This window comes from Paralichthys olivaceus, chromosome 22, assembly GCF_024713975.1.
Source record: "Paralichthys olivaceus isolate ysfri-2021 chromosome 22, ASM2471397v2, whole genome shotgun sequence".
Lineage (NCBI taxonomy): Eukaryota > Metazoa > Chordata > Actinopteri > Pleuronectiformes > Paralichthyidae > Paralichthys > Paralichthys olivaceus.
In genome coordinates this window covers 7617375-7638815 of record NC_091114.1, presented here as the reverse complement: position 1 = coordinate 7638815, position 21441 = coordinate 7617375, and the positions used below count along the sequence as shown (strand labels likewise).

At 41.6% G+C, this 21441-nt stretch overlaps 1 protein-coding gene across 4 annotated transcripts in view; it reads right to left on the bottom strand.

Annotated features, from left to right (window-relative positions):
- The window catches only part of slc8a4b (solute carrier family 8 member 4b), a 99270-nt gene that overhangs the window by 7210 nt on the left and 70619 nt on the right, over window positions 1–21441 (bottom strand). For 3 of the 4 annotated variants that reach the window (XM_069518202.1, XM_069518203.1, XM_020095650.2), the window contains 5 exons: window positions 6698–6804; window positions 3998–4122; window positions 3199–3234; window positions 2232–2331; window positions 1512–1784 (listed from right to left, as the gene is read on the bottom strand). In XM_069518202.1, coding sequence (XP_069374303.1) covers window positions 1512–1784; window positions 2232–2331; window positions 3199–3234; window positions 3998–4122; window positions 6698–6804 — 641 coding nt within the window. The remainder of the gene's footprint in view (window positions 1–1511; window positions 1785–2231; window positions 2332–3198; window positions 3235–3997; window positions 4123–6697; window positions 6805–21441) is intronic. The other variant, XM_020095652.2, reaches the window with a different exon arrangement.

Genomic DNA, 21441 nt, shown 5'->3' with positions numbered 1-21441 from the left:
AAGAAAGTGAATGTGATGAAAAATAAAAAAGATTCAGAGAAAGAAAACGAGAAAAAGAAAAGATACAACGCAGACAAAGTATCGTCAATGTATCTTGTGACAGGCCACACACACTAATGGATATCAAGCCTGGATTTACAGCCTCCAATTGCAACACACAATATAATACTGCTGTTGGAGGAATTGATTCAAACGCTAATTTCCAGAGACCTTGCACCAAGGCAGCAAAGTTATCACCTGCAAGAGTCGCAAAGGAGCTATTTCTATAAATCATACTGCGGGCTTCAATAAAACAGCTGACGAGAGGAAAGACGGAGGGAATTGAATTAAAGCCCTGGGACGATGCTTCCCCTTCGGGTGGAGACAGGCTCTGATGGAGCCGGGGTTTTACAATACAATTTTGATTTGAAGCCTCCACACAGATGCCGGCTGCAGATGAAATGAGATGGAGGAGAGAGGATCAGGGCCTGCTTCTATTTGTTTACTCACCTGACTGTCGCCTCAGAGATTTGAGGAAAATGTGCATCTTATATTACGTTTACTTACTGTTCAATTTTAGTGTGAGGAAACATAAGTTACAATACTGCAGCTATGGTGCATCACTTTTCATTCCTGAAAAGAGGATACAGTTTTGGACATATCTGTGGAAACACCTTCTCAGCTTTATGCTCCAGGGCTGGGATTATCCATCTCAACTGCTAAACGGTGTTTTGAGAGCAGGCTTTACTAAGAGATTCCTTAAAATTCTGCGTTGACTGCTAATAGGTGCATGTCATGGGTTTGTAGCCCACACACGTTGATAAAAGAGTTTTGTTCGGCCTGCAGCAGCTGTTGTAACCATAGACTGCATATGAAGATGGACGACATGACGGCTTCCCAAAGATAACGTTTTTAAATTGCCTCCTCCATATTAATGCACAGGACTTGGATCAAACCAAAAAGTAAAGATTCATGTCAATTCCATTTTTCTCAAAGATGGTTTCTGTCAATTGAGTTAGTTTTCATCACAATGATGTTTACATTTTTCTAGTTTGGTTTTAATAAGTTAGTTCATCACGTCACGATTGACAGATGAGACTGACTGACGATATTCGTTTAACTATTTGTATTGAGACGAGCTTGTACTGAGGCTCCATCCCCTAGTCATCACATTTCTATCCAGGATACTTGACTGAATTTCTTGACAGTGGGAGGAGACATGTGGACCATCTGTATGCACAGTCTATGTTAAAGACTATTGAGATTTGTGTGTGGTTGCATTCAGAGTTGTGGAGGAATGTATATAGTGCTCACAAAGACGAGATTGACAAACAGCTGGTTAATCCTCAGATAAACCATTTAGTCCCCCATACACTAATCAGTGTGACAGTCCCATGGCAGAAAGGCAGAAAAATATAAATGCATATTTCTTTTTTATGTTGTAGAAGTACAACAATGTATTTTGTTTCACTCTAGTGCTTCCTGAATGCTAATAATAAATATTCACACTATGTACAAATATACTTATTCACCTGGCACTGATGTTCCCAGCGCCACAAACACCACGGCGGTCACAGAATCCTTCAGGCCTATCGTGCAGCCGAAGTGTGACGCCAGATCGCCGGTGACCGCCGTCAGGACGCCGATGAGTGATATCGAGACGATGAAGCAGGCCCAGCCGTTCCAGTACTCAGTGGGCGGGACGAAGGCGAACAGCACCTTCCAGAAGACGGTGAGGAAGTGCATGATGTAGTCGAAGCAGGACGGCAGCCGCTCCTCGCCACTCTCCTCCTCATCGTCATCACCTTTCAGGAAGATGGCAAGTGAGACAATTGAAATGAGGAGGAAGAGACAGGGGAGTGGGGGAAAAAAGGAGACAAGTAGTTTAAGATTGACTGAACTGACAGCGAGAGACATCATTTTAACTTGAGTATAACTTTATCCCAATGCTGTAAAAGCTCAAAAGATTGAAGAAATAGTTGAACTAGGTATTGTTCTTCTCAAGTGAGATAGGGCTTTAGCCTTGGCACAGGTTTGCACTCTGATATTTACTCATCACACCTCAACAAACTCAATAAAGTGTTTTTAGTGGGCAGAAAAAACTGGTGAAAGCTGTTTATAGATAAATTTAAAAATAAATGAATTCAACAAATTTGACAAAATGTCGTTACACATTATCAATCGTCTTTTCAAAATAAAGTAAAAATGGATAGAATCGTGTGTGTGTGTGTTTGTGGGAGAGAGAGCTTTACCTGCACTGACAGTAACGGCATTGACAAACTGCTCCCTCCAGCTGCTGCTTCCCACCACCAAGGCCAGGTTTGTCTTCTTGATCAGCTTATCTACCGTACTCTACACACACACACACACACACACACACACACAAAAGTAAACATGCAAGTGCATACACACCAGGCAGAAGAGGAAAGACACAACCCTCAAGTGGTTAATTCACTCGCAGCCACACAGATAGAGGAAAATGCTGATTTCAAGCCTTTCAATTAGCCTCCACGTTTCTACGATACATTAAAAAAAAAAAATCATAACGCTGAGCATTCGAGGTATAGGATGAGCTAATTAATACGATGCTGTGAAATTGAAAGTTCCACTGATGCTCCCTGTGAAATCTAGGGGAAAGCCTTCAGGCAGACCAGCTGAGGTTTTCTTATATTCAAAGCAGCGAGGAAGAGGAGTTGATGCAAAACAGCTTATAGAAGCTACGGAGCATCACACCCGCAGTCGTTATCATAACTCAGCTGACAGGGCTTTGTGAGGAGCCTGCATGGTTTACAATCTAATAAGTGAAAAGCACCATAGAAAAAAAGCCCACCACAATATCAGCACTTTCAATAAGAGAACTTCCAGAGACAACAGATTGTTATGTATTGTCCAATACAGGGACGTGCACAGACATTTTGAGGATCATTGCTCTAACCTGAGTAAAAGGCAACACCCCCCACCCCCCATGCAAGTGTAAGTTAATACATCAGTGCCCACAGGATATTGTTTCCTGTAAAGAAGTTTAGATTTGATTTACTCAAACTTGAACTACTATTAAACTGCTCATATTTATGCAGCCACTAAAATAAAAGGTTTTCTCTCCAGCTCAGCTAAACAGGGAAAACAGGCAGTTGCCCATGCAATTGTATCCATGGTCCAGTAGCAGACAGAAGAGGTAGACATGCAAAGGGAAATTAAAGAGGGAGAAAGATAGTTAACCTTTTCAGCGCTTCTCAAAAGCGTCTTTACTGCTTTCTGCATACGCACACGCACACACACACACACACAAAATGTTAGAAACGGACAAATGCACAAATTAAATAATGAAGTAAACCATATGGTATGATTGATGACATTTAAAGGCACAAACAAAATGATAGATTACACACAAAGAGACTGCAAAGTCATGAAAGCTGAACATGGAAGGCTCTAGCAGTGCAACAACTCTCCATGGCGAAATCACAAGAACCAAATTCTGAACACTCAATAGCTGCAATATTCATTGAATGACTAAGTCAAAATAGTTTTTAATTTACTGGTCGACTGTATCAGCAACTAAGGCCCGTTGTGTACTGGAACAAGATAACAGCTCACTTTGAATACATTATTTTTTGCCTTTTTGCATCATGATGACAAGCTTCTCATTAGAGACTCCATTACAAGCTAACAAAATGATTAATTCATCCTCCCGACTGGGGCGGCTGACATTTACTTTAAATCATTTTACAACTGATTTGCATTTCAAGTCAACTTTACTCTATAGGGGATATTCAACACAACTGATTTGATGGAGACCAAACTGGTGAATGTTGTAATTTCATCAAGACTTGAACTTTATAACAGAAGAGCTGCTAAAATATCCTGAATAATTTCACATTCACTCACATTTATTTTACCATACCTGAAGTGTAGATACACACACACACACACACACACACACACACACACACACACACACACACACACACACACACACACACACACACACACACACACACACACACACACACACACTTACCTTGAACTCGTAGGACTCTTCTATGATGACCTCTACTTGTGTGTGTTCACCCAGACTGGGACAGCCCATCTTCGCCACCTCCTCCTCCTCTGCTCCCACTAATGGCTTGTTCTCATTGGAGTCGCCTGGGAGACCACAGAGATTGTGGGTTAGCAGACTTACGGTGCAAAACTCTCAATTTATTTACTCACACTTATCCCATAAATATGCTCAATACAGGGCTCTGGATTTTATTTTTGAAAATATATGCAATCGGTTGTTAATAATGGTTTCACAGACTACTTGACTACTCGACTAGTCAACTATCAAAACCACCACTCGACATATAACAGACAGGTCGTTCATCTGTGGTTGTAGCTCAGTGCAGTGATACAGCAGTGGCAGTGGCAATGCATCTACAGCAGGGAGTGCTGTTCTTCTTAAAAAGCAGTTAGTGAGTCATCAGCCAAGTTGTCATGCGTGACATTGATGTCGGAGATAAGGACCGGTCACATATACATGTAAAGTAAATATTGCTGGTCAAAGTTCACCATGCTAAGTTACGCTGGGATTTGCCTCGCCCCAGGAAGTGAATGTTATATTCCTCAAAAGCTGATGTGCCACACGGGAATCCGAGCTATCAAGCATCCCCTGCAAACACAAATCCGCATACACAAGGAATTTTATCTATTTGACCCTCGAAACGACCATTCCATATGTCTTTCTCACTCAGTCAGTGACAGTCTTTAATTGAGTCAGCTGTTATCAGTGCCGACCAGCTGTAAGTGAAAACACTGTACAGTACGTTATACAGTGTTTGTGTGTGTGTGTGTGTGTGAGAGAGTGTGTAAATGTCAATCCAGCAGCTCAGTGTCACAAAACTAATTATATTTCTCTGTAATGAAACATGCCCTCTTCATGTCTGCCATCTAGAGTGTGGACCCACCAAGAGTCTGCATGTTAAGAAGGAGACAGATAAAAAATCAATTGTCGACCACTGTGCAGAATGAGGTTTCAAACTCAGCCTGTAAGTGGAGGCTCTATTTAACAGCCACTGCTGTACACATGAAGGAATCTGAAAAGTGACCATAACCTTGTGAACAACCTCTACTGCTCGAAAGAGTAGTGACTTGAACCTCCATGTTGGCAGGTTAACAGAAGTGGCTGGCAGATTCATGTCTATTGGAATAAGCATTCGGCTGTTCATACGCTGGCTACCTGTCGAGAGTGTATCCCGCCTCTCACCTAATGTCAACTGGGATTGGCTCTTTCGGGACGATGCTGCCTATTGTACGACAAGACGTCAACCACTGTGAACACTTTTTAATAGCAGAGCACTGTAAATTATGACAATACCATGCAGTGGAGTTAGTGCTTTAGTATCTGTATAAGCTGTTATCCATCATGGACAATCAAGTGCACCCTCTCCACCACCACCATCTATCTAGTAATATTTGCAAACTGCCCCTTGACAAATAATGTTAATCATACAATGTTAATAGACTCTGGCCGACACTATTGGTGGTAAATCATCTGTTCCAAGTTTACATCAGTTTACAAAAGAAACTCCTGGCCTATAGAGGAATGAGAGAATAACTGTCCAATTTTGTGAGGAAGGACAAAGGAAAGGTTGACTCAAAATGCATAGTAAGTAGCTGCCTCACCCTTCAGGCTGTGGGCCAGTATTGATGCAAAATCTGCATCAGAAATTAAGTGGCAATGTGCAAATACTATTTGCCAAAGTAAATATGCAGGTGTAGTCTTTAAATTCATGACGTTTATCATTTACTGGACGGGTCGCTTTGAAAATCACCACTACATCACTGGACAGGACTTGTATAGGTTTTGCAGATATTTTATAATAAGCCAAAGTTTTGAACAAACTGAAAAGTTGACATGATGATGACACTTGGGGAAAAATTACAGTGTCACCAGTTGTTATAATGCACCCTGAAGGGATGAGTGTCATACCCAAAGAAATTTCATGGCAGTCGATTCAATAGAGAAGACATTTTGCTGAAGACCACAAATGTCAAACTCACAGTTGCAGTAAAGTCAGGGGATTAACCAGCCAGTGTCCTGTCCATCCTTCATATGTTCGGCGTCAACCTTTAATTCAAATGTCACTAAATGCTGATTATCTCTAAAGTCGTGTCAACAGTAAAGAGACAGATGACACTGTACTGTGACAAAACAATTTGATATTTCATTTTTACAGGGCTGAATAGATCTTTAGGCAGGAATGAACTACATATTGTTCATTCTGCTAATTTCTTGCTGCTTAGCTCAGTGAAATCTTTACAGTTATGACCTCAGTACACAGGGAGTGTATCTGGCTATTTGTAAACTGTACAGGATATCACTTATTTATATAAAGTCAGTGGCAAGATATTGAACCAAATACCGATTGGAACAGGTTATTTTTCCAGTGAGATCCAAGTTATGACGATATGTTGATGTTATGTTAAAAATTTCACATTTTGAGTCTTTTAAATCCAAGCCAGGTCCTTAGTGGTTCAAGTAAAATGTTTCCCAACTAAATCTGAGTTTAGATTGGAGGCCTCAGGCAATCGATGCCGGTCTTGCCCTGTTTATAGGAGATAGGCGTGTAGGAGGCCTGGGACTCTGTTGTGTCTGTCACACTCATCAATTGTTCCTGTTCCTGCTCCTGAATTCTTGATATCCTCCTTGAACAACAGCCACAAACACGCACACACTCACCGTGTTTCTGTCCTATCTCCAACAGAACCGGCTCTCCCAGCTCGATGATGAAAGTCTTATTCTTCTCGTACTCCTCATCATCAATAATCTTCACCTCGATGATCTTCCTGTTGTAGAGAGAAATGAGAGACGAGAATGAGTGCATTCCAGATCGTTAACCTTTTTTGTTTTGTGCGCTCCCTCATAACAAAAAGTCATTCACAGCAAATGGGTTTTGTACAACTTATCAAAACACTGAAAGTTTCCTGCCGTCACTCTTTAGTCAGAGGTCATTTCTGCTGCTCAGACACAAAACACAGCAACAAGAGTTAGGTCTTCTACATGACACATAAAAAATGAACAGATTAAATCTGCTCTCCTCTGTGTCCAGGAGATAATAAGGAGTCTCTGCAAAGATGAAGGCTGAAGCCCAAGCCGACATGGCTCAGTGAGACACTACACCAGGCTGCTAATTTGTCACCGGCTGACAGTGATGCCACGCACAGCTCAACCACATTTTCAATTAGGAGCACCCAGGAGAGAGGCTCAAAATGCAGCGCTGAGAGTTTTGAGGGGATGCATGCCATGACCAAATCTTAATAGGTCAAGTGAGAAATAAAGAGGAGCGCACACTGACTGAGAAATGTGATGATACGAGTACATAATATTGAAATATTCTTCAACGAATGTAATATTAAATGTTGTCGTGCTGTTCATCATCTACAAAAGATCTAAAATATTATTGTCGAACTGTATATTAATCACTTGCAGAAAGGCGCATTTGAAAAACAGCATGAAGAAAGATGACATCATTATTTCAGCTCAGTATTCTTAGTATTCTTCCTGAGTCCCATGATGCTTTATTCCTTCTCCATGAAACATTTAAAGAGCCAGTGCTATAAGAAATTTCAATCACACAATGTTTACATCCATGTTGGCAGGCTTGGTGTGTTCCGAGCGTGACGGCCGGCTCAGTGGTGGGATGGAACTGGACTGTGAGGAGGTAGTGACTGAGGTTGAGGGAAATATCATGTTCCACCCCTCTCATCCCCTGAACTGAGGCAGCTCAGGAGCCGTTCACTCACACTCTAAATTGCACATTTTTGAACAAACAGCCTTGTGTATATACAATATTAAAAATTAAAAATGTCTCCCTTGAGCTGCTACTTTCGCATGCTGTTGCGTGATTTCTAAGGAGGATACATCCAAGTATACATCCTTATCTTAATTTTAAAATGTTCATTTTAAATGCGTGTGATATATGAACCATAGTGTTGATGCTTCTAAATAACTCTCATTAATCTGGTGTCTTTCTCGCCCGTTTCACCTCAAGTGTATTGCATCTATTGCACCACTCCATCTGTATCTGACAGACAGAGAGTGTTCATTTCCACCCGGTTGTGTCATCATATGCTTCACTGTCAGCCATGTTGACTCTGACGCCGCAAATAAGCCTCGGTTCAACAGAGAAAAACAGGAGGGAGAGGTGGAGGGAGGATGGGGGCGTGTGTACCTGGGAGGACGTGGAGATGGATGTGAGAGATGGAGGTGTAGAGAAGTGGAAGAACATTGTTTTCATTGGTGAGCTGTCACAGCAACAGTGGATGAAACTGGATGGATTTGCTATTTCTGGCGTCACGTCGACTCCAGGTAACGTTGCAAATGATATCAAAATATTGTTTGGTCAGATGGGAAACAGAAGAGGAGAGAAGCACTTTACAACTACATGCAAACTCATGATTCAGGGTTGTTAGAAACACTACCATTAAATTTGAGCATTCATGTGTTTTGAGCCCATTTATCAGAGGGTTGCTGAATCAACTGGAAACATTAAAATGTTAGCGTATGTTCACACGCGTATGTGTGAGTGTGAGTTTGGAAAGGAAATTCAACACAGGAGAAAATGCTGAAAGAGGAGTATGAGTAATGCATAGACATCAATGAGATTTAGGAAGGGTGATGAGTCAATACACAGTTTCATTTCATTCAGGGAGAACAAGGAGTACGTAAACACACACACACACTGAAGCATCACAATTTATCTTGCCTATTCAAACACAGACAAATCATCTACAGTGATACACACACATGCAGTGGATACTTAGCCTTATTCAGTGTTTTTCATTTTGCACATCGTACTCATTATAGAGATTGTGGTTTGTATGACAGCCCGCCACCCCCACATGTACTCATGCTTCACTGGTGATACAAAAACACACACAAACGCAAACAATTCGGCTCAATGTACACAAAAACACATGTAAATGTGTTCCAACCAACGCTTGGGGGATTCATTACCGTATGTGTGCACTAATCTAGCCAATTTACACATTGCAGGCGACACACACTCACACTCTCTCACTGACTGTAGAGCTTTCATTATTCATACTTGGTGCTGGCTGTATAACAGCACTCCCATCTGTGCCTCCCTCTCTCCATCTTTGTCTCATTCCTCCTTATGCCTCTTTTAGCCCCTTCCTCTCCTCCTCCTTCTTTCTTTTTTATTATTATTTTCTCTTCCTCACATGAACACAAATCTCTCTTTCCCTGTCTCTTATTTGTTTGAGCCATAGATTTCAATATACTTGCAGCTGATGTCAAGGATCTTTGTTTCGGCTAAAACAGGAAGTGTTTGGATGGATTCGGGTGCTTGTGAAAAGCTCCAACATCCCTGACTTTGAGCGTCAGCAGTACTGGTCCTGGGGATTATCAGTGATGGTCCACAGCTTTGTGAGGCTTTGGCTTTAGATGCCAAGTATTAAGTTTTATTTTGAAGTTTTTAGTTTTAGTTTTCTCTAGCAGCTGCTAGTCCTTTAACAGGTACTAATAAAAGCAAAACATCACTCCTTTGAATTCAGCTTGAGTCTGGTTTATAGTCCTGTTAATGTCCATCATTATTTTACTTTATCTTTTTTTCACTTATCTTCTATGACACATTTTATTACTTCTTATCTTTCATCCATACTGTCGTTGCCTTCCTTTGCCCTGATTATATAGCACTGTTGTTTTTATGTGCTGTAGCATCAGCTCATACCCGACACAACCCCAGACCAACTTGAGAAATCCGCCGTTCACTTTTGTGTCGTACCCACAAGGTGTTTTCAGTCTCCACTGCTGGGTAGGCAACAATTTCAGTAAGATTATCACTATAAACAAAACAAACACGAGATGCTGTGAAAATGTAAGTGCACACAAAAATTATTGCAGAATTGGACATGCACCACTTCCTTCCACATATTTATAAAATCCGCTGACATTCAATGATCCAAAAACGGCTTTAGCATCCCATAGAATAAGCACCTGACAAAAAGAGAAAAAACCAGAGAGAAAATATGTAGAGCGCAACCTTGTAACTGTTGAATTTATGCTGTTCTTCCAGCAGAAACAATCCTAAATGCAATAGATCACATCACTCCCACCTCTCTACTATCCCTGTGTCTCTCTGCGTCTCTATATTTCTACCTTGTTACTTTTTGACACCTGCTCCCACAGAAAGTCCTCAGTTGGAGGGTAGCCTCCGTGCCCTGATCTGTCAACAGACTGACACAAAACACACACACCCACACACAACAGCTTCACTGAAGACAGAAATAGACACAAAGAAATGCTCTGGAAAAAAAAAGTGTGAGAGAGTGAAAAAAGGTCAGCAAAAGGCACTGATGATTGAAAAACCCAGAAGAAAATCAAGAAGGCTGTAAATAAGTTTAATGGATGCATTTCATATTGCTGTGCAACGTATGTGTGTGTGTGTCTGACTTTAAACTTCTCACAGAGGTGAATGATTGAATGACATTTTGATTTGGTTAGTGGTGACCTCATCGCATTACTTAATGGACAAAACCTCTCTTTACATTTCAGTCTCCGTCGCTTTCCATTTTCTTCTGGCTCCAATTCTACCTTTGATTTACAGCCACTAGATGCCCTGTGTTTATGTGTGTGCGGCCATTTGTGTGTTTTCAAGCAATGGAAGACTGTCCACTGTATTTTTAGGTGAGAGAAAGAGAGAGAGAGAAATCATCTTAGAGAACCACAACAACAAACAATTCATTTTTTCTCATTGAGTGACACTGATTCTCATTTATATTCATTTTGTTTTGCAATTTCTGCTTCTAACTGAGCCTCTAAATCACACACACACACACACACACACACACATTTTTTGTCATATGGTAAAGCGTCATTCTCGTTCTATTGAGTAAAAGTAAGTAGTAAGTAAATGAGCTTCACCTTGCTTGAACTTAAACAGTAAAATGCTGTTCCACAGTAACTACAGTCGCTATCTATCAGTCTGAAAACTGCTGACGCTAGAATCAGTGGGATTCTGAGCTACAGCCGCTTTTTAGTATTTAGAGATTATATGAAGTGGAAATTGGCAAAATTACAATATTAAGATCAAATATGAAAATAAAGAAAAATTTGATTTTTTTCTGTCTTTGTCGCACACATATGCCCACACACACACTTCAGAAGGAGCAGGTAGGCTGAAAGAAATCCTTCACTCAGCTCTTCTCGTCTAAGCGGAGGCGACACACAAAACAATTTGAGGGAGGCCAACAGAGAGAGCGAGCGAGATATAAAGCTCTTAAGAGGAGAGATATTAGCCCTCTTAATCATATCATGGAACTCAAAATGAGAAACTCCACCAAACACACACTCTGTGTCACCCACAAACACACTCGTGCTAAGTGGTCTCCTGCTGTGGTGACTAATAAAGTTGTGTCTCTGGTGTGTGTGTGTGGGAGACAGAGATGGGTAGGTGCAGGAGATGATTTGAGGCAGAAGAAGAGAGAGCGAGATATGGAAATAGGAGGATTAGGATGTGACAGAGAATGGGTAAGAGAATAAGAACAAAAGGAAGATGAGGAAGTGGCCGGGATATGAAGTGAGCAAGAAAATGCTGTAGAGGTGTGAGTAGAAGAACAAAAGATAAAGAGTTCTCCTGCCTCTCACACAGAAAATTCAATATATTCAGGGGTAAAGGTGACCCTCAGTTAAAAAACAAACGAATGACACTTTTTGCTTCTCCACCAGGTTGCGTTCTTTATATATGAAAGGCAAACTCCAGAAAATGTCTGGAACAAATGTTGCTGACATTTTCCAGACTTCATGCCTGAAAACGGCTTAGCACAGCTGGTGTTTGTTTGAATGGAGCAGATAGGGGGCACTTGGCTGCAAAAATCTGATTGATGTACACAGACAATCAAAACTGAAATGACAGAACATGACATGGAAGTCAAGAAATATGTCATCAATCAGCAAAATCATCTGAGGATCATTGATGAGCCAGCTGCTTTTACACAAGAGACCAAAGTTGGAGCAAAATGACGTGACCCCATCCACTGGGGAGGACGATGCCATGTGATTGACAGCTCCAGACACAACAGGAAAATTGGACCTAGTGAACTGAAGATTTCATGAAACTTAATATCACATTTTTTAAAACTTAAATCTATGTTCTTGCCAGTATTTCAGTGGGTGTTTTCAACTTGTTCTAAATGGTGCAGAGGTAAACCAATAGGTTTCTGAATAGAACTTTGTCAACAAGTGATAACTGGTTAAAGCAGTCTGAAAAATACAGACAAGAAACCATTAAGCCAGTAGACTGCTGCTTTGCTTAATTTGTGTTTTAGAAAAATTGCACGCAATGTTAATGTTATTTGTCATGTAAATATCTTCCAGCAAAGCCACTGTGAGGAACAATGCTCATGAGAGTTTGAATGCTCAACATGACCTAAAAATATATGAAACAGTCATCTCCGGTATGAAAAGACAATTAGTGTGTGAAACCCTGCGCTGAGCTGTAATCCAGTAGATGCATAAGAGGCTCTAACAGAACAGCAACACCTTGATGGAGAACATAAATCCAGCTTCACTCTGACCAACAAAATGTGTGACTTGGAGGAAGTTCCTTTGCGAACTTGACTCTCTGTTGTCGGGATGAGCGGATGAGAGGACGAGGGGATAAGGGGATGAGGGGATGAAAGGATGAGAGGATGAGGGGATAAGGGGATGAGGGGATGAAAGGATGAGAGGATGAGGGGATAAGGGGATAAGGGGATGAGAGGATGAGGGGATGAGGGGATGAAAGGATAAGGGGATGAGAGGATGAGAGGATGAGGGGATGAGAGGGAGCTTGTTAGAAAGTTAGGGAGCTGTATGGTTGGCATGGAAACCATTGAGACAGGTAAACACTGAGTATCATTGACCACTTCTACACCTCATATATCGTACATGTGTGTCTTCGGATCAGCCTTGGATACAAAGTGTGTGCATGCTAATGCCTTCCTCTCTGTATGAGGTTGTGCAGGATTAAGCAATGTCAGAAATCACATGCATATTACCACACACACATGCACGCACACCAATCTGCATGATGTACTGTAATCCAGAGGAGCTACTGCGCTGTTTTCCACTGGGATAGAGGAGAGAGAAAAGGGGGGATGTAGGAGAGGATGATGAAGAAATGGTAGCAAGAAATGGCCAGAGCAAAACAGGGAAGAGAAATGAAGGGTAAGAAATGAGAGGCTCAGATAAAGAAGACGAGCGGCAGAGAAAATGACATGGGTTACGAAAGAAGTAATGGGATAAAAAAAAGGAGGAAGGGGGAAGAGATAGGAGAAGGGGGAGGAAAGAGGAAAAATGGGATTATGTGTGGAACGGAAATAACGAGAAGATGGAGAAACTCTGGTTTTGGCGAGAAATGGGCGTACTGATGAGGGTTGATGCAAAAGATGGAGGTTGAGAAAGCAAAGAATAAGCATTACAGTGACTTCTCCCATCGGGTTAAAAGGAGAGTGGAACCGATAGGAACTGACGCACAGTGTACATATAATGTACATTACACACGCAGCATAGCACGCAATCTGCACGTGAGTGTGTAAGACCGTGTGTGCGCAAAAACACACATTTATATCCTCTTTGATCAAGATCTCTCCCCCACAGCTACTCTCGCTCTATTCATTCTAATTCAAATACGCCCCATTTGCAAGAATGGGTACTGGGTGATGCAGGAGACATAAACATATGACATAGAGTCTATAAATATTTGGGTTAGTTCTGGTGCCACATTTTGATCGGGAAAGTAAAAGAGGCAGCTCGAATCTGCTGATTTCTGTGGCCTAATTGAGAATGCTGCCCCCCCCCCCCCACCACCACTCGTTTTGCCTCTGTATGAATGTGATGTTACTTGGGGAGGGTCTCATGAGGAAAAGACTGCACTTAGCAGTTTTCAAAGGAAGCACAGAAACACATTCATTTACACTTTTCATATTCTATTCATGGGGGAAAAAAGCGGAATTTCACGCTCGCAGTGTGGGGAGTCAGGAATGAAGGCCCGGTGCGGCTCAACATTTGAGGCTCACGACTTCAATCATACAGACCCACAATCCTGCCACTTCTACATGGCACTTTTCCCTCCGAGAGAGGAAAGTATTAGGATCCCAGGGATATCACGGTGTTTTGGGCAGGGAGAATCACTGCATGCCTTTGCGTCCGAAGGGATTCGCTCACTGACTTTCACGAGAGCGCATGAATCCGCAAATCAGCTGAGAGTCTTTTTGATGCGGCTCGCTCATCATGGGTCAGGGGGTTTTGACTGAACACTTTGACTTTATGTAATGGTTTATGTAACAGCTTGTGTTGACAGCCATTTTGTCTCCTTCCAAGGAGGAAGCGGTGAACAGTTCAGTCGTGGAACATGGTACGATCTGAGAATAAGGCGGGAAACCTTCACCTGAACAGGAACAAATACTGTTGCTTGTCATAAGTGAACTAAAATTTAAGATTCTATATTTGTAAAATAAATTGTCAGAGTTTAATAAAAAAACATCAATTTGACAATAAAACTGGACTAAATCTTACTTCACAACAACATCATTAATCCCCAACTATTTCACTTGACAGCGTTTCAACTTTACCCCATCATTTGGCTCTTGCCATGGCGATGAACAAGATGCACAATGGTCATAATGTTGTTCAAACGTTAACGGATGTCGGTTCCGCTCATCCGCCTGCCACAAACCCTTTCAGTGGTGTTCAATTATACATTACCGTTAGTTTCTTTTTTTATTACCGGGCGCTGAGATGCACAGAGATGTGGATGGATGGAAATGTGAAAAGAGAGGAAGAGAAAGAGGGGTTCAGGAGAGAAAACAAAAATGGAAATTGAGACAAACAATATGGAAATATAACAGAGGCAATCCAGTGAATGTAAAGATGAAGAGTGGATTAGTTGATAGGTATGAACAGATGAAGAGATTAGAGCGAGGAAAGTGCAGGGGGGGGGGAAATATTTCAAAGAAAGTAGAGGCTACAGAGAATGCGTAAAAAATTAGAAAAAACTAAGAGAAAACACATTTTATCGTAAGCACTCCATAGTCCTCCTTTCTTTCTTTCTTCCTCATGGGTGGAAAACAAGCAGTGTTGAGGACAAACAGACAAAGACAGATAAATGATTGACAAGCACACATTCTTTTTGATCCCCCCTCCTCTCGCTCTGTTTCGTCTTCTCTCCTGTCTCGTCTGTTCTCATGTATGTTTTAACAATTGTCATCAGATATTTATGTTCTTGTCAAATAAGGGGCTGCCACGCAGATCCAAGCTGTTTGAAGAATGTCGAAACGCACAGACAAAACCTGGTCCATAAGCTTCTGTACTGTTTGTAGCAGACATTAGGACATTTAGTTTTCTTCTTCTGCTCCCCCTTAATAAATCTGTAAGGCTTTAAAATTGTAAGACATAAAAAAATGGAAAATATCCAGAAAATTTGGTCCAGACACTTTCCAGAGCTTGTATGTCACATATAAATCGCAGCAGGAGAATATCTGGGTCCGACTCATTTATAACATAAGGAAAATAACAAGAACATTCAGACAAGGGGTGGTGCCTGGGTAGAGGAAGCATAATGCAGGACACACTGTTTAAATTACAAAAGGATGGTGTGAGAAGAAACGACTGACAAAGCCGTAATATTTATTTTTTTATTGACAACATTACTACAAGCATTAGGATCCGGAAATCAGGTGATATACAGTTTTGCATCTTTTACGAATTAGAAACTTGCGTACTTCCTTGCTTTCATTGTTGATTTTACAATTGGGCTCATTTGGACATTTTCTTGAAATTTGAATGGGGGCTGACAAGAAATGTTGAAAAAAACATGCTGAGAAACTGACTGACATTTGTTTTCTCACAAGCAGCACTTCCGGATAACTTCAGGAATAGTTAAGAATATGCTACACGTAATTCTTTTAAGATATTTGAACAAGCTTTCAATTAAATTAGCACAGATCACTAGATATTCACATAAGCCTGGAGCTTTGGGCCATGGGCCAGTATCCCACTTTGACCAGCAGGAACCAGTCTTGATCGACTAGGATTTAAATTAAAGTTCAATGCTTTGCAGGAGTTTGAGAGAATGAATAAAATTAGCTGTGGTCCTCACAACTATAGACAATCTGCTTTGTGCATAATGGCACCTTGGTTTGATTGACTGACAGTAGATCAAGGTGAGAGCCTTTAAGCAGTGGGATATATATATATCGTCATGCCAACCGCTGCCAAGGCCGCATGTGGCAGACTGCCAAAGGCTTTCACTCATTCGCATGCACACACCCTAATTCTTTCACTGCCCCTGCCACAGTCAAAATTACCACCCCTCTACTTCCCGCCCCTCAATCTTCCTCCACTCGTTTCTCATTTCTCTCTCTCCCTCGTCTCATCCCTCCATTCACCACCCAGGGTACCAATGCTTTGCCTCACCAAATATGAGCCGTTCTCTTCCTCCATTGTTTCTTCCATTTGTCCACCTGCCCCATTTGTTTTAATTCGCCCCCTCCTGCCATTATTTGCTCCTGTTCTTGCTCTCCACCGCTCTCCACCGCTCTCCACCTGCCCTTTCTTCCGCTTCTTGTTTTTTCTCCCAGTGGTTAATTTGACTCTGTTTCCCCTGACTCTGCCTCTGTCTGTCTTTCTGTCTCACCCCCACTCTATTGTCCATTTGTCTTTCTCTCTCTCTCTCTCTCCATTTTCATTTACTGACTGTTCCCAGACCTATTCATCTTCCTCTGACACCTTCACTCTCCTCCTGTGTCCCCTTCAGCCAGCTTTTTTTCTTGCATCACCCACAACACCTGCACTAGTGTGTTTATAACTTGGAGGGTTTTTTTTCACAGACCATCAGGGTGACAAGAGTGAGTGAACCACAAAAAATTATCACTGTGCATCAAGTGGTCATGTAATATACATTACATAATTCACAAAACTTAATGCTATTGACCCCACAAAATATTTTATACTTGTTGGACTCAACAACATGTTTAGTATTAGGACCATATTGAAGACAATCAAGTTAATTTAATGATAAAAAAGTGGTTATATTACAAATAATTTTTTCTTGAGAAACTACAAAGCCCCTTTCAGAGTCAACCAACGATAACCTTACAGTCAACGACTACCAACGATTCCTCCAAATCTGTGTGGTTCCTTCATATAGGCACTTAGAAAAATCTTCACCCTTCAGACCACACCAAGCTGCATATTTGTTAATGTCTTTCTTTCCCTTTCATGCATCTCTCTCCCCAGTTTACGCTTCACCTGCCATTCTCCCCTTTACAGCATTTCTATTTAAAGACCTTTAGAAATGAAAGTCGTCTCTACACTCAGCTTTATTGGCAATGCATTTACGGCACACTAAAGAAATCAATAATCACAACCTGTGCACCCATGCACACACAGAACAGGTGTGTGTATTTAAAGTCATCCCAGAGTTGACCTTTACAATGTGCAGGACAAACTATCTTAATTCCTCCCCTTACTCACTAACACACATTATTCAAACTTCTTCACTCACAGAAATACACAAAACATATAAAGAAACGATAAAGTGAAGGATGATGAAGATGGTGGGTAAATGATAAAGTGGTCTGAAGCAGTGATGCAGTGGAGGAAACAGCAGAGGAGGTGAGAAGGAGCGGATCGGTGAACAATAAGACGGTGACTGTAAGGGATGATATATCCTCCTAAAAAAAGGAAGAGGGAGACAGAAAAGGTATCAACAGATATTAATAAAGGAGAGGAAGGATGAAGTGATAGGCAGATGGATGTTGAGGAATGAGGGAGGGAGATCAGGGCAGAAGAAGAAGAAGAAGACTCTACTGGAAAGAGTACAGAGAGAGAGAGTGAGAGATGTGAGTTGAGATGGAGAGCTTGTGTAAGTCACAATGTCTCCTCCGCAAGCTATTACTGATTTAATCACTCTGACATGAGTGTGTGTGTGTGTGTGTGTGTGTGTGTGTGTGTATCATACCAGATTACCCTGAGCTAGTGCAGTCAAGAACTGGCTCATCACTCTTCCACGGCAGCGTGCATTCATCATGTCAGTTGAGTTTCTCAATCTCTGGGCCGAGACCCCTAACAGGTCATAGCTGCTTCTGGGTGGGTCTCCACTCGGCTGATGTAAGCTCTTACTAACCTATATATCCTCTGTGGGACATTAGCAGCGTGATAGAGCTCAAAACTGAGCTAATACAGCAGGGTTGTGGTGATTCAAATAATTCACTTCAACATGCAAATTTGCAATGAGGACAAATATCGAGCGATCCCTAAATCAGTGAATCACGACTGACGTTGATGATCGCTGCACAGTTATTGAAATGCCAAAATGTAGCTAAGGAATAAAATCAATGTGATTGAGAGACTTGATTGAGCATTGTTATTGTCACCACCTACAATCAGCATATACCTGCTTTTAGAGACAACATATAGCAAATCATTAATATCCAACACCTTTTCTTTTCAAATTAAATAAATAAAAAGCTGATATCTTAACGCTCATTATCTGATTGCACTTGCTACTCAGATAACATTCACCACTTCTGATGTGTTGTAAACTGAGTTTGAGGCGTCATCATCACCTCACTTCACTTCATTAGTTTGACACTAGAGCAGAATCCAATCATGCACAAACAGAGGATACTGCTCTAAGTAAATTGGAAAAGGCCCTCTGACCAATTAGAGGGGGGGTAGTTGAGTAATATAAGGCCATGCATACAATATGTCAGCAAAGAGGATCAATGGAACAGGAGTGAAATGGAAAAGTGGCTTTAGTTGGCAAATTTCTTCAGCACGTGAAATCGAGTCAAATGTGAATAAAACAGTTGGAACTTTAAGCTAAAACAATTAGTTGATCGACAGAATATTGTGTGTGTGTGTGTTAGAAGTTTGTTCAAGTTTGACACAAACATTTAAGATAAAATATTAAGGGTTTGTCTTTCCAACGACATGAATTAAAACACTGAGTCAGACATCTGTCCTATCAGGTTACATTTTTCTGAATACAAATCTGAAATTGGGGGAGAAAACTGTCTACCTCATGGACTGCATTAAGAGACGGAGAAGAAAGAGGGTGCTGTTCTTTACATGCTTTGAGCCCTTTTCAATGGCAGATGGTGGAAGCAGTGACGAACTAATTTAAAAACCACAACCCACATGTTTATCCTCTCACACAGACCGAACATTGGATTTATGGGAAACCTAGTTTTCTTTCAAAAACAAGAGCGCTGGTGTGAAGCTGAGGCCAGTCGCTGCAAAAAAGTGGTACATTTTCTAACGGGAATAATCACAGGGTAATAAATGAATTTATAAAAGCACCACCATGCTCTGCGTGCAACTCTTCACAGTAGCTGATTCAGTCAGTCTGGTGAAAGAGCGTTTTAAAACTTGCGGTCAGACAAAATAAATGAAAGAGCGGCACCCAGGCTGACCCACCCTGAAGCTTCCACTGCACCTCTTTGGTCAATGAACCCAGCACTGAGGCCTTTTAATGTGGTCTCAGTGTGGCAGGGTGGGCCAGCTGAACAGGGAGGCCCCAGGGAAGGAGGGTGTAGCAGGGGGGGTATAGTGGGTATCTCTCTCCCTTGTTGAGGCTCTAATCATGGGCATGGAAGGGCAGAGGACCAGCAGCCTGTTGCTGCAGCTCAGGGTGGGTCTCTGAGCCGTGATTACAGGGTGTGTGTTGCAGCCTACAGGGGTTTGATCACAGGGATATGCCGGCAAGAGTGTGCGTGTGCTTCTGTGTGTGTCGTGGTGTGGCCATGGAGCTCTGACCATAGGGTGTATTTGTGCAAGTGTGTGCATGCTTGGCAGAGAAAATTACTGGGACTGCAGGGCTAAGAAAACAAACACAGGGCTATAAGAAGTACAAAAAGAGAAGACGCGGAAAGGCTGGAGGAGAACAGAAACAGGGAGTGACAGGGATGCTAAATGGCAGAATTGTGTGACAAAGAAACAGAGGCATGGAGGGAGGGAGGAAACAACAACAAGGGAGGAAAAAAGAGCAGAGAGGCAGAGGCAGCAGGGTTACAGCTGTTTTGTATTCATGCATAGTGACAACTCTACCTTTCAATACCCCTATCTAAACCACAGCAATAAATCCTTAACTGCAACTTTAAGTGTCAGGTCGCTGGCTTCATCTTAGACGCACAAATCAATAGACTTCTAAAACGGCAACAATGCAAGACAAAAGCAGAGAGGAGCCAGAAGCAGGGATTAAAAATGGGTAAAAATTGTGTTTAGAAGAAGCCAGAGGTGCTGTGTATGTGTGTGTCTGTGTGTGTGTGATTTTAATACACATCTAGAGAACAACACACACACACACACACACACACACACACACACACACACACACACAGAAAAGCTTCTAAAGTTGTTAAAGATGTTGACTTAAGCTACTTAAATTTGACTGCTCCGACATTAGAGGAGATGAAGAGAAGGGGGAGAGGGTTGAGGAGAGAGAAAAGAGGAGAAACGAGGCCGGGCAGGGAGGGAGAGAAGAGCACAAAATTATTTTTTTCTTTCTTTTCCATCCTTATCTCTTTCTCTCTGCCAGGCATTGTCTCATCTTCTATTCATAATCCATTTGTCCAATGAATGTTTTCCTTTAAAAATGAAAGAACAAAAAATAGACCTGTACCCACGCACAAACACACAGTAGCAGATGTTTTTTGGGTCTGAATAGAAATGTTACAGAATAAAAAAAATAAGAGAAAACGAGAGAGGAGGAAAAATGTTTGGTATAAAATATGGATCTCAATATTTAAACTTTCAGCACGGACACATGGCAGCAGAAAACAAATCTGTAGAAGAAAAGCACAAATCAAACACAACAACTAAGCTCCCTTTTCTACTCTTGTAATTATTCTCTTTGATTCTTTATCTTTCTTCCTATTTTCCCGTCCCTCTCTGTCGTCTCCTCTTTGTTGCGCCTACAATGGTGCGGAGGGATCAAAAGTTGCTAAGGCAACAAACGGAGAGAAGAACGGAAAAAGAAAACCCTGTCATCCATACAGAGATGGAGGAATCCTGACGCTCTGCAGTGGAACGAAGAGAAGGGGTGAAAAATGGAGGGAGACAGAGAAAGCGAGGGAAGTTGAAAGTGTTTATCTGCCCATTAGCAGGCTGCGTTTTCTGAACCTGAAAGGATGTGGGGTGTGTAGGAGAGACAGGAAGACATCAGAGGAGGAGATTCTACGGCAAAGTCCTGAAAAGCTCAATGAAAAACTATGTTCCTACTGAATGTCGAAGCTTCAGGTGCTGCAGCTCTAGACTGTAAAACAGGAATGATGTGTAGGATTTAACGATGTGATCCTCCATGTGACAGGAAAATAAATGTGTCATACCTAAACTGGCCGCTGCAACGTTAAGATATGAGCAACATGCACACATGCTGTATTGGAGGATGGAGAAGTGGTTAGTGGAGTTAGACATTT